This window comes from Staurois parvus, unplaced genomic scaffold, assembly GCF_062004578.1.
Source record: "Staurois parvus isolate SC_StPar_1 unplaced genomic scaffold, SC_StPar_1.0 ptg000657l, whole genome shotgun sequence".
Classification (NCBI taxonomy): Eukaryota; Metazoa; Chordata; class Amphibia; order Anura; family Ranidae; genus Staurois; species Staurois parvus.
In genome coordinates, this window is record NW_028318453.1 from 4,379,475 (window position 1) to 4,393,226 (window position 13,752).

General features: G+C 36.8%; 1 protein-coding gene across 1 annotated transcript in view; it reads left to right on the top strand.

Annotated features, from left to right (window-relative positions):
• ADGB (androglobin) overlaps positions 1–13,752 on the top strand; it is a 387,180-nt gene that overhangs the window by 272,209 nt on the left and 101,219 nt on the right. The window contains exons 24-25 of the mRNA XM_089694277.1: positions 8,265–8,396; positions 8,482–8,635. Of these exons, the coding sequence (XP_089550403.1) occupies positions 8,265–8,396; positions 8,482–8,635 (286 nt within the window). The remainder of the gene's footprint in view (positions 1–8,264; positions 8,397–8,481; positions 8,636–13,752) is intronic.

Consider the following 13,752-nt stretch of genomic DNA (forward strand, 5'->3'; position numbering starts at 1 on the left):
CCGTCATCTTACTTGCCGCTATTCTACCCATCCACGAAAGAGTATGGGCTTGCCAGGTCTTTAAGCCATGTTTTACAGAGGTATTAAGGAAAACATAATTAGCCCAATACAACATGGAGATATCAGATGTAAGTTTGACACCCAAATAGGAAAGTGCCTGTGTGCACCATTTCAAAGAGAAGAATGTCAATACTGATCCCAGGACTCCGGAAGATTAACATTTAACACTTCTCCTTTGAATTGATTTACCTGAAATTCCCGAAATGACTCCAAAGCTAGACAAAGTGTCAAATAAGTTAGGCAATGTCATAATTAGGTCTATAAAACATAGCAACAGGTCATCGGCAAATAAAGCACATTTATATGTTCTGTCTTCGCTAAATATACAATGAATATTAGGATTAGACCTAATAGCTATCGCCAATGTCTCAATTGCTATGACAAAGAGGAGGGGTGAGAGAGGACATCCCTGCCTAGTCACCCTTTTGATATGTATAAGATTTGATTTGCAACCATATAGCGCACCAAGGAGAGTAAGAACTTTTGGTCCAAAAATCCATTTCCTCAAAATGTGGAAAAGGAGGCACCATGATAAAAAGTAAAAGGCCTTATGCAGGTTCAATGACAGGAGCATCCTTTGCCTGGTGCCTACACCATCCCAATTTGAACGCAGCGTGGCTCGTTGTATTTGATCTGTGACAATGCCAATCTGTTGCATATGAATATAATGTGCCAGGAATTATGAAATGGGTTGGCATATATTTTCTTCAATCAATGATATTGGATGACAGTTAGCCACATCACTATGATCCTTTATCTGGTTTGGGTATTAAACAAATATGAGCTCTATTAGAATCCATGTCCAGGGCAGTAGTGTCTCATATAGCCTTGAAAAAGTTGAGCAGATGAGGTGCCAACAGTAGGGTAATTTTCTTATAATAGGAGCCAGAGAAGCCATCTGGGCCCGGGTGTCAAGGTCCTACCTTTTCCCAGAGGTTATGTTACTCCATGTGCTGGCATCCATCTTGGATTTCTGCTGAGCATGGTGGGAATCTTTTATGCCTTCAGGTCTCTGAGGTCCATCCCCCAGAGGGGTGTGGCTGAGTACATATAAGCCTGTGATCCGCACATGCTCTTTGCACTTGTGTCTTGTGTCTTTGCTTTGCTACAGCTCTGTGTATACGCTCGTGACTCTTCTGGTATCTGACTCGGCTTGTGACTAAGACCATTCTCTGTGTTTTCCTTCAATCTGACCTTCCGTTGCTGAACCCGGCCCGTGACCTGTGATTCTCTGTCTACTGTTCTGTACCGTTTTGTCCCGTTGTTGTCGACCCGGCTTGCCTGACTACGCTATTGTCATTCTCACCAGCTACACGCCATTGGCGGCGGCCATTACCACAGCCGGGGTGTCTCGGGGGCCGCGACCTGGTTCCTGGCTGTGTCAAGTCCATCCCCACTATCAGGGGCCCTGGTGAAGGGCAGCCTGGGACTTAGACTCCGCGCCCTGAGGGACTTCGGTCTGTTGGTGGTGGTTGTCGTCAGCCAGTGCGTTACCCTGCCACTAGGCATACCTGTCCGTTCCACAGCCCTGCCCTGACACCGGGGTCATGGATGCATTTGCTTGTTTTATAACTTCCAATACCTCCTCCATTAACAGGAGCGGACTGACAACTCATGGGGCCCCCCGGGCAATAGGGATCATGGGGCCCCTGTGTCCTTGCCCACACTCAAAGCACACCCAAAAAAGCCTATAAAAGGTACCAGGGGCATTTCATGGGGCCCCCTTCTGACCCCAGGCCCTCAGGCAGTGCCCGAGTGCTCAAATGGTCAGTCTGCCCCTGCCTCCATAGTAATTTCTTTCTCCAGGATTTCATTCTTTTATATTCTATTATATTCTGTTTTATTCTATTCTATTCTATAAAACAGCCGAAGTGTGAATCCTCATCTTATTTCACTTTTATTCCTTACTGAATCTCCGTTTAATGAAAAATCTGTCTAAATTTCAATTCATATTGAAGCAAATCTCACATGTCTAATCCCTATCGGTCCATTACTATGATGAACATCTTTATTGATCTACAATTAAAAGTGAATACTTGTGAGCTACTATGACTGAGGTATTCAATATATTATTAGTAATTATAAACTACCTAAATATTATACTGGGTGCGCTGACACTTTCACAAACTCACTTGGTTGTGTGTCTAATAACACTGTTCAACAAATTTTTATTTTTTGCCAGTTTTGGAAACAAACGGATCCATTTCTTAATGAATTTCACATTCTGAGTTCAAATATAACAATGAAATTTGTCAATTGGCTCTAGTTTTTCTGTAAACGGAAAGTTTTCTACTATAGGCGTAATGACTACATAATGCACAATAATTATATAGATAGATGTCTTTCCACAAATATAAAGCAAGTGATATTGACTACATAACAAAGCCTAAATGGCATAATATATTGCATAGGATTACCAAGAAAAATTATAGCCATAAGCTAAGTTGAATCATTTTAATACTTAGGATTCTCACTAGTTTTGTCTTCAGTTTGTGTCGGTTTTGCTTCTCTTGGCTTTTCTCTTGTATTCGAGGAAAGGGCTATCTCTTACAACTGCACGTGACTACACGCTTCAGGTTCTTCCTCACTTGACTCAACCACGAAGGATTCTGGTGCTTTAGGAATTGGTAGCCCCTCTCCATGAGGAACTGGATGTATTGCCGATGGAATATTTGGATAGTGCACAGATAACTTTTTCTTCTTATTTAGCCCTTTTACAATTGGAGGCACCATACAAAAGTAACAATTACTAACATGATCTGTTGGCTCTCTCCAAATCATTGGCACAGCGAAAGGCATAGATGCCTTTTTTCCATTCAACCATTGCTCCAGTGCCGTCCCACAAGAATTGCAGCATATATGTGGTGCCCAGCTCTTGTCCTGGTCTCCTATCTTGCAGCCAAAATACAAGTTGTAGGCTTTCTTAATCATTCCTGTTATCCTCCTTTTTTGTGAGATAAAAGTTATTTCACCGCAGATATAGCAGAAATTATCTGCTTTATTCACACAAGTTCGAGGCATTACTGAGTAGCCTATATAAGCATAAAACGAAATGTAAAGACGCTGTCGAACTACAATCAGCTACAGATACTGCAGCTTTTATGCAGTGAAGTGATGCAATTAAAGGCTAATATTGCATCATCTCAGTATACATGCAATTTTCTATTGGTCACCAGTATCAATTGCGCAATATGCAGCTGAAGTTGCATCATAATTTTGAATGGCTTACGTCATTAGATGGGTGAATATATCATGGAAACTAGAGCCAATCAACATTTTTTAGGGTCATTTTCGTTTTCAGCACCCCAAAATTATGTGAGATTAGCTAATTTTATGCCCAAAACTTTTTACCTGTTGAACAGTGTAATCAATTTATATATACTTATAATGCCACGCTCCTACTATAAATTCTTAATCACATATTATGTGTCACTCTTCTAAATAAATAAATAAACTAAATAGTGATAATTAATAATAAATAATTAATGTGACATATAGATCAATATGTATAAATTAAACCAATATTGTGCTAAATTATACCTTGTGTGCTCAATCAATGATATCAATACAATAAATTGTGCAAATATAATACATAAAGTGCATGAATAAATTAAAAAGTCTTTTTTATATAAATTAGTGCAATGTGCAGGTGAACTCCTTAATTCCTCTTTCCAGGTGCCGTGTAGTCTCAATATGCGCTCACCTTAATATTTGCCCAAATAAATTTAGGCAAATAAACTTTTTGTCCTTCCAGGACTGGTGGGATGATGCTCCTATATATGGTATTCCAAATGGAAGTGAAGGCCTGCTCAGATCCTCTTTTTATCTCCTCTTACTCCATACACATAGCCACTCATGGATAGACCTTTGGAACATATGTGAAAATCTCCTATTTCCCCTCCTGGGGACACCTCCTCCTCATATCCACCTTTCCTCAGTATTGGATATATAAATCAAATGGAGAAAAGAAAGACCATGGTGCCTTATCCTTTTATGTAAGAGTGGTTTATTGCTGCCAGAAGCGGTGATATAGCAGTTTATGGCACTTATCTGGTACAGATATGCAAAGCTGGTAATGCTCTCTGCCTCTCTGTCTGCCTCTGCTGGAATCGCCGAGCCTCTCCGATGCAACGTCGTGACGTCAGCGCCCCTCCCCTACGCGGTGCGTCACAGGGTCACGTGACTTCATCAGGGGGAATATGATTGGACATCACAACTCGCCTGTGTTAGTATATATACACAGCGGCCGCCATTTTGTTGAAGACCGCATGCATGCGGCCATTTTCTAAGTGATTTTCCCTATGTGTAATTTAGCCCAGTATTTACCCAGGTGTATGTAAATTTTCTGTCTCTCAGACGTTGCTGGTCGGATCAGCTGCATTCCATCTCCTATATGTCAGATTGAGTATCCATATATAGTACAACAGATCCGTGCCTCATATACTACTCTATATATATCTAACATATCAAAATCAATTATATAATTTGTCAATCTTTAATATGCTATTTGATCATTAAAAATATGCCTTAAAAATCCATATAAAAAATATGAAAAACAATACATATGAAAAATATAAATATACATAAAATACAATTACAAAATTATTACATTAATTCTAAACTCCATCAGATTTGGGCCCAATATATCTATTTCCTTATAATCTTGGTCTTTCCTATAGTGAATCATTTTATATACTATCCCCTTGTTACAATAATAATTAATCTTTGATTTGAATAATAAATATTTAAAAATGGATATTTATTTTAAAAAATTACCAACATATATGTATGCAGATAAAAACCAAAAATAAAAATAAAACTTATTTTTTTAAAATATTATAAAATATTAGCAGTTAATTATTAATCAATCTCAAGGTCTCTTATATATATTTATTTCTTTTTGGGCATTTATTTGTTACTAATAAAGCATGTAAGATCAAACTCCTTATTTAACCCATTAGGAGCAAGGCCACCCATCTCATAAATCCATTTCGATTCCTTTTTGCTGATTTCCCTTACTCGATTATCACCCCTCCAATGGTGTACATGTTTTTCAATACCCCAGAACTCTAATTTACTAGCGTCTTTATTGTGATATCTCCTGAAATGCTGTGATAAATGATGATACTTGTATCCCCTATTGATATTATAGACATGTTCCTTTATGCGTTCTCTGAGCATCCTTTTAGTGCGACCAATGTATATTAAATTACACGGGCATTTCAAAGCATAGATAACCCCTTTAGTGTCACAGGATATAAATTGTCGTATTTTGTATTCCTTTCCACTATTGGGGTTACTAAATGTAAATCTTCTTCTAGGATTATGTGTCAATCTGCTGCAACTATAGCATCTGCCACAAGCGTAAAATCCTTTTCCCTGAAAAAAACTTAAATTCTGATTCTTAATCGGCGGTTCTAATATATTTTTCACAACATTGTCTCTAATAGTAGGAGCTTTTTTGTATATAAAGCGAGGTATTTCCGGAATATTATTTTTCAAATGTTTATCTAATTTCAAAACTTTCCAATGTTTTTTAATTATATTTTGTACTGATTTATACTGTGTGTTATAGTGTAGTACTACTGACAGTTCCTACTTTTTAGTGTTCTCTTTCTGCTTGTCTACTATCAAGGTATTGCGATCCATAGACCCTACTTTATCCCTTTCCATTTCTATTTGCTCTTTTTTATAGCCTTTATTTATAAATCTTTCTGATAGCATACTGCTTTGTTCTATATAATCCTTCATTTTAGTACAGTTCCTTTTCAATCTTATGAATTGGCCTCTAGGTATGTTTGTTATCCACGCTTTGTGATGGCAGCTATCTGTGGGGATATATGCGTTTCTATCTACTGATTTAAAATAATTTTTTGTGCATAGTTGTGTTCCCTCTTTGAAAATTTGAATATCCAAAAAATTCATAAATGTATCATGTATGTCATAACTTAAGCTTATATTTGGAATACCATATATAGGAGCATCATCCCACCAGTCCTGGAAGGACAAAAAGTTTATTTGCCTAAATTTATTTGGGCAAATATTAAGGTGAGCGCATATTGAGACTACACGGCACCTGGAAAGAGGGATTAAGGAGTTCACCTGCACATTGCACATTGCACTAATTTATATAAAAAAGACTTTTTAATTTATTCATGCACTTTATGTATTATATTTGCACAATCTGTATGTCACATTAATTATTTATTATTAATTATCACTATTTAGTTTATTTATTTATTTATTTATTTAGAAGAGTGACACATAATATGTGATTAAGAATTTATAGTAGGAGCGCGGCATTATAAGTATATATAAATTGATCTTTATTGATCAACAGGAATGTGCAGGTACAGTTGTGTCCAAAATTATTCAACCCCCACTGAAATTGAGTGTTTTGGCCAGTTTGACATTGCTTTTGATCATTCAGTCATCTTGCTTACATTTACATTAAAGAGGCACTTGTAGGTCAGACAAATATAACATAACAGTTATAATGAAATAACCACAAATGTCTTTTCTGTGCTCACAGCATTATCAGTTTTATTCAACCCCCAAGTGACATTCAATCTTAGTACTTAGTACAGCATCCTTTTACAGTTATAACAGCTTTTAAACGTGAAGCATAGCTTGACACAAGTGTCTTGCAGCGATCTACGGGTATCTTCGCCCATTCTTCATGGGCAAAGGCCTCCAGTTCAGTCACATTCTTAGGCTTGCGCACTGCAACTGCTTTCTTTAAGTCCCACCAGAGGTTCTCAATCGGATTTAAGTCTGGTGACTGCGATGGCCACTCCAAAATGTTCCAGCCTTTCCTCTGCAACCATGCTCTAGTGGACTTGGAGGTATGCTTGGGATCATTGTCCTGTTGAAAGGTCCAACGTCTCCCAAGCCTCAGGTGTGTGACGGACTGCATCACGTTTCCATCCAATATCTCCTGGTACTGAAGAGAATTCATGGTACCTTGCACACGCTGAAGCTTCCCTGTACCTGCAGAAGCAAAACAGCCCCAAAGCATGATTGACCCTCCACCATGCTTCACAGTAGGCAAGGTGTTCTTTTCATCATAGGCCTTGTTCTTCCTCCTCCAAACATAGCGTTGATCCATGGGCCCAAACAGTTCTAATTTTGTTTCATCAGTCCACAGAACACTATCCCACAACTTTTGTGGTTTGTCCACATGGCTTTTGGCATACTGCAGTCGACTCTTCTTATTCTTTGGAGACAGCAAGGGGGTACGCCTGGGAGTTCTGGCACGGAGGCCTTCATTACGCAGTGTGCGTCTTATTGTCTGGGCTGAAACTTCTGTACCCACATCTGACAAATCTTTTCTCAGTTCCTCAGCAGTCACACGGGGACTTCTCTCCACTCTACGCTTCAGGTAGCGCACAGCAGTCGAAGTCAGCATCTTCTTTCTGCCACGACCAGGTAGCGTTTCAACAGTGCCCTTTGCCTTGAATTTGCGAATGATGCTTCCTAAGGTGTCTCTTGGTATGTTTAACATCTTTGCAATCTTCTTATAGCCATTGCCCTTCCTGTGAAGAGAAATCACCTCTTCTCTTGTCTTCCTGGACCATTCTCTTGCCTTCACCATGTTTGTAACCACACCAGTAAATGTCTAGAAGGAGCTGAGTATCACAGTCATTTTAAAGCTGCCTAATTGGTGCTTATTATGCTTGATTGCTGCTCGGTGACATCCACAGGTGTTTTCAATACCTGATGGAAAGCACCTGTATGAACCTCTGTTCTTCAGAGTGGTAGTCTTTAAGGGGTTGAATAATTGTGGCAATGAAGAAACCACATAAGAACCATTTACTACTGTATTACATAAACAATTGATGTCATTTTAGTTGCATTTGGGTAGTTACAACGTCCTTGTAGGATTTGATTCTGAATACAATTCCAAATGTACACTATAGTCCCTAAACCCCTTTACAGCATTGGGGGTTGAATAATTTTGGACACAACTGTATAAGCAGGTAGGCAAGCTTCAGGAATGAGTCCCAAAGCGTTGACCAAACCGAAATATTAAAGATTCCCGTGTAACAGAAAGGTTGCAGAGGCTGATGCAGATCTGAAATATAGATATTTGAAGGTACCTGCACATACCTGAAGCAGTATCCTCCCCTCTTTCAGTAACAGAGTCTAGGAAAACCCAACCAGGATGTATTCAATATCTAATTAAGGCAAATATTATTTTATAGGTTCTTGCTCAGACACAGCCCTGCTTCACATGATTATCCCTGCTATGAAGATGAACAATACAGGATAACATTCGCTGATTATACAGTTCCCTACACAGATCAGCCTGCAAACTCATGGTTTGTGGTGTTCAGGTAAAATAAAGCACTATGATGTCACATTTATTTAGATGATAATACAATATTTTGTTTTTAATAAAGAACTGTTCTTTTTTTCTAGGGAAGTATTTCATGTCTCAGAAGATATGTTTGTTGTTCCCAAGATGTATACTAGTATCCCGGTCTGTGCACTCCATGTTTTAAACAATGATACACTGGAGGAAATCCCCTGGCTGTTTAACAAAGTAGCACCTCACAATTATACTAAAAACAAGGTGAGTGTTCAGTAGAACTTCATATGACATTATTATTATTATTGTTCATTTCTTTGTGCCAGAACACAGCAGCTCTTTCGTTACAATGCACTAAATTATTTACTTTGTTGCTGCCTCAGTGGAACAGTTTACATGGAAACCAATTAGAAATGTTCTGTTTATAAGGTTAATGTGTTTTTTTGGTGTTATGGTACAAACAGCATTGTGGATCAGCCAATAGCAACCCACCAACATCATGCAGAAGGGATAATGTTGAGAATGCAACCAATTAATATATACATACTAGTATGTGTCATTAAAGCGTATGTTGAGCTGAAATATTTTCTTAGTTTGCATTTTAAATTATTATCATTCCCTGCCTTTGAATTCATCATTATATTTAAGTTAATTTTGAAACTATTATGTTATTATTATTATACAGGATTTGTATAATGCCAACATTTTACGCAGTGCTTTATAACAGAAGTGCAGACAGTGCAATTGCAATACAGTTTAATACAAGAGGAATCAGAGGGCCCTGCTTATTAGAGCTTACAATCTAAGAGGGAGGGTCACAAGATACAAAAGGTAATAACTGAAGGTTATGAGCTGATGGAGAAAATAAAAGTACAGTTTGGTGAGGGCAGGGTAGGCCTCTCTGAAGAGAAGGGTTTTCAGGAAGCATCTGAAAATGGACAGAGTAGGGGATAATCAGACAGAATTGGGTAGGGAGTTTCAGAGAGGCTCTGGAGAAGTCCTGGAGATGGGAGGGGGTGACAAGGGAGCTAGAGAGTATGAGGACTTAGGCGGAACAAAGAGAATGATTAGGTTGGTATATTGGGGCTAGGTATTTTGAAACTTGATTTTCTTAAAAAAAAAAGGATATAATATTTTTTTTTTTATAGTTTTGAATAGAGTTACTTTTTCTGCCAGCCTGTTGCGATGCAGGTGAGGGTGCAGTCCTCACCAGAACAGGAAAACAGAGGGATCAATAAAAGCCCTCACTATACTAAAATGCTTTGCCTTTGTGCCCATGCTGGAGTATTTTTCTATTATGTCCTGACAAGAAATCTACTCAATAGAGAGAGATGCAGATAAAACGAAGTTTTAGCTGGAGCTGGGCTTTGAATTTTAAATAAAATACAATAAATCTTTTTTATTTAAGAGTGTTCGGAAAACATCAGCGTTGTTTTTTTTAAAAAGCATACAATAGTACACGTATGTACTTTCAAAAGCTGTCACTCTCTGGTGGCACTGAGTAAAGGCATATCTAAGTAATCCCTGTTGTGAATACATTACATTTATTCACCCGCAGTTTTTAGCAAAAGAAACAAGGCACCCTAAAGCTTCTATCCTGCAGAAAACATACGTTTCTGTTCTATGGATGATGGGAAATGTACATTCAGTTGCAATGCCTCTGCTTCATATCTGTTTACATTAGAAATATTATTGTGATAAATATTTTTTTAAGTACCGGTAGGTAGAATTAACCATAATTCTCTAAAGTTCATATGCATTGAAGTTGAGTGGAGTTCTGTCCACCAGAGTCTAAATGAACTCATTTAGCACTGCAGATATATGCCTTCTCCTTCTCAATAAATATGTCCATCTATACTAAATATTTTGGTAAACTTATCTTGTCCCATCTGCCCCTTCTACCCCTCCTGGGCAACCCATTATCCCCCCCCCCCGGGATTGAACGTCCCCTGCTCTTTCCAATGGTGGCACTTTCACAAGTTCCACTGTATCCCTCCATTACAACTAGCTGCTCTGTTTATACCTGGGCAGAAATTAGAGAAAAATACCAAGCTCCATGTGCAGAACTTTTCCGTTACTTATATCTAAGGCATTTAGCCAGTGTATATATATTGGTGAACAGGGAGCTCACAACCCAGCTTTCTCTTTTTGAGCACATTTGCTATTACACACCCCTATCTCCCAAACTCATATCTATTATTTATTAATGATTAAATGATGCTACCATATCCTCTAGTCATGCCTATGTATCCAGGTAGGAAAGTGACCACCAGTGCACGATGGATAGAGAAGACTGGTTACAAATATGGTCAACTATAGCTTCCTGTTCCATTAATATATCCACAGCTGAATCTGCATTTAGGACCTTCACAAGATAGTTACATAGTTACATAGTTAGTCTGGCTGAAAAAAGACAAAAGTCCATCCAGTTCAACCATTAAAAATAAAAAAAAAAGATGGTACATGGTTCCATCCCAACTGGCACACCTTTACCCTTCTTTCTTCAACACATGTTTTTGAGGCTGTTCTGCTCCAGGAGATGCTCTCCATATGTGGTACAATGTGCCCCATGCTTACCCACTTTTGGTCCAGTATCTTGAAACTTTTACAGTTTCTATTTACCTGTCCCTTCTCCAGAGACCCTTGGTTTATTTCACTTCATCTGCAACTGGCAAGTCTTACTAAATCCCAGTTCTAATTGGCAGCTTATGTCCTGTTGGCAGTGAAATAAACTACAATCAAGGCCTGGAAACAGTTCACCCATTTTGTAGAAGTATTTTGACAGATCAATGCCTTCTTCATTAATGAAAAGCTTACTAATGTACTGTTATAACTAGAGATGAGCGAATCGAACCAGGCGAAGTGGAATTCGTTTCGAATTTCAGGAAAAATTCGATTCGCGGCGAATCCGAATATTAGCATACTTCGGGTGCGCGAATCGGATTTTTCCCGATCAGCCGGCAAAAGTGTCCCTGCAGAGAGCTCCGCTATTTCTGACAGTTCTCTGACAGTTCCTTCACATGTACAGCGGTTGAAACATTGTATCTATTTGTTTCCATTTAGGATACAGATGTTTTTATTCGGAAATAGATACAATGTTTCAACCGCTGTAAATGTGAAGGAACTGTCAGAGAACTGTCAGAAATAGCGGAGCTCTCTGCAGATACACTTTTTGCTGTACTGGAATACTTCTTCTTTTCATTCTTCTTTTCATTCTTCTCATTCTTCTTTTCATTCTTCTTTTCATTCTTCTTCTCATTCTTCTTCTTCTTTTCATTCTTCTTTTCATTCTTCTCATTCTTCTTTTCTTCTTCATGAAAAGAAGAATGAGAAGAAGAATGAAAAGAAGAATGAGAAGAATGAAAAGAAGAATGAAAAGAAGAAGAAGAATGAAAAGAAGAAGAAGAATGAAAAGAAGAATGAGATGAAGAATGAGAAGAATGAAAAGAAGAATGAGAAGAATGAAAAGAAGAATGAAAAAAAGAAGAAGAAGAAGAATGAAAAGAAGAAGAAGAAGAATGAAAAGAAGAATGAAAAGAAGAAGAAGAATGAAAAGAAGAATGAGAAGAAGAATGAGAAGAATGAAAAGAAGAAGAAGAATGAAAAGAAGAATGAGAAGAAGAATGAAAAGAAGAATGAGAAGAAGAATGAGAAGAATGAAAAGAAGAATGAGAAGAATGAAAAGAAGAAGAATGAAAATAAGAAGAAGAATGAAAAGAAGAAGAAGAAGAATCTTTTCATTCTTCTCATTCTTCTTTTCATTCTTCTTTTCATTCTTCTTCTTCTTTTCATTCTTCTTCTTCTTTTCATTCTTCTTTTCATTCTTCTTCTTTTCATTCTTCTTCTTCTTTTCATTCTTCTTTTCATTCTTCTTCTTCTTCTTTTCATTCTTCTCATTCTTCTTTTCATTTTTCTTCTTCTTCTTTTCATTCTTCTTCTTCTTTTCATTCTTCTTCTTTTCATTCTTCTTTTCATTCTTCTTTTTCTTTTCATTCTTCTTCTTCTTCTTTTCATTCCTCTTCTTTTTCTTTTCATTCTTCTTCTTCTTCTTTTCATTCTTCTTCTTTTTATTCTTCTTTTCATTCTTCTTCTTCTTTTCATTCTTCTTCTTTTCATTCTTCTTTTCATTCTTCTTCTTCTTTTCATTCTTCTTCTTCTTCTTTTCATTCTTCTTTTCCTTCTTCTTTTCATTCTTCTCATTCTTCTTTTCATTCTTCTTTTCATTCTTCTTCTCATTCTTCTTTTCATTCTTCTTCTTCTTCTTCTTCTTTTCATTCTTCTTTTCATTCTTCTCATTCTTCTTTTCTTCTTCATGAAAAGAAGAATGAGAAGAAGAATGAAAAGAAGAATGAGAAGAATGAAAAGAAGAAGAAGAATGAAAAGAAGAATGAGAAGAAGAATGAAAAGAAGAATGAGAAGAAGAATGAGAAGAATGAAAAGAAGAATGAGAAGAATGAAAAGAAGAATGAAAAGAAGAAGAAGAATGAAAAGAAGAAGAATGAAAAGAAGAATGAGAAGAAGAATGAAAAGAAGAATGAGAAGAATGAAAAGAAGAAGAAGAATGAAAAGAAGAATGAGAAGAAGAATGAAAAGAAGAATGAGAAGAAGAATGAGAAGAATGAAAAGAAGAATGAGAAGAATGAAAAGAAGAAGAATGAAAAGAAGAAGAAGAATGAAAAGAAGAATGAATAGAAGAAGAATCTTTTCATTCTTCTCATTCTTCTTTTCATTCTTCTTCTTTTCATTCTTCTTCTTCTTTTCATTCTTCTTTTCATTCTTCTTCTTTTCATTCTTCTTCTTTTCATTCTTCTTCTTCTTTTCATTCTTCTCATTCTTCTTTTCATTCTTCTTCTTCTTTTCATTCTTCTTCTTCTTCTTTTCATTCTTCTTCTTTTCATTCTTCTTCTTATTCTTTTCATTCTTCTTTTCATTCTTCTTCTTCTTTTCATTCTTCTTCTTCTTTTCATTCTTCTCATTCTTCTTTTCATTCTTCTTTTCATTCTTCTTCTCATTCTTCTTTTCATTCTTCTTCTTTTCATTCTTCTTTTCATTCTTCTCATTCTTCTTTTCTTCTTCATGAAAAGAAGAATGAAAAGAAGAATGAAAAGAAGAAGAATGAGAAGAAGAATGAAAAGAAGAATGAGAAGTATGAAAAGAAGAAGAAGAATGAAAAGAAGAATGAGAAGAAGAATGAAAAGAAGAATGAGAAGAATGAAAAGAAGAATGAGAAGAATGAAAAGAAGAATGAAAAGTAGAAGAAGAAGAATGAAAAGAAGAAGAAGAATGAAAAGAAGAAGAAGAAGAATGAAAAGAAGAATTGAGAAGAAGAATGAATAGAAGAATGAAAAGAAGAATGAGAAGAATGAAAAGAAGAAGAAGAA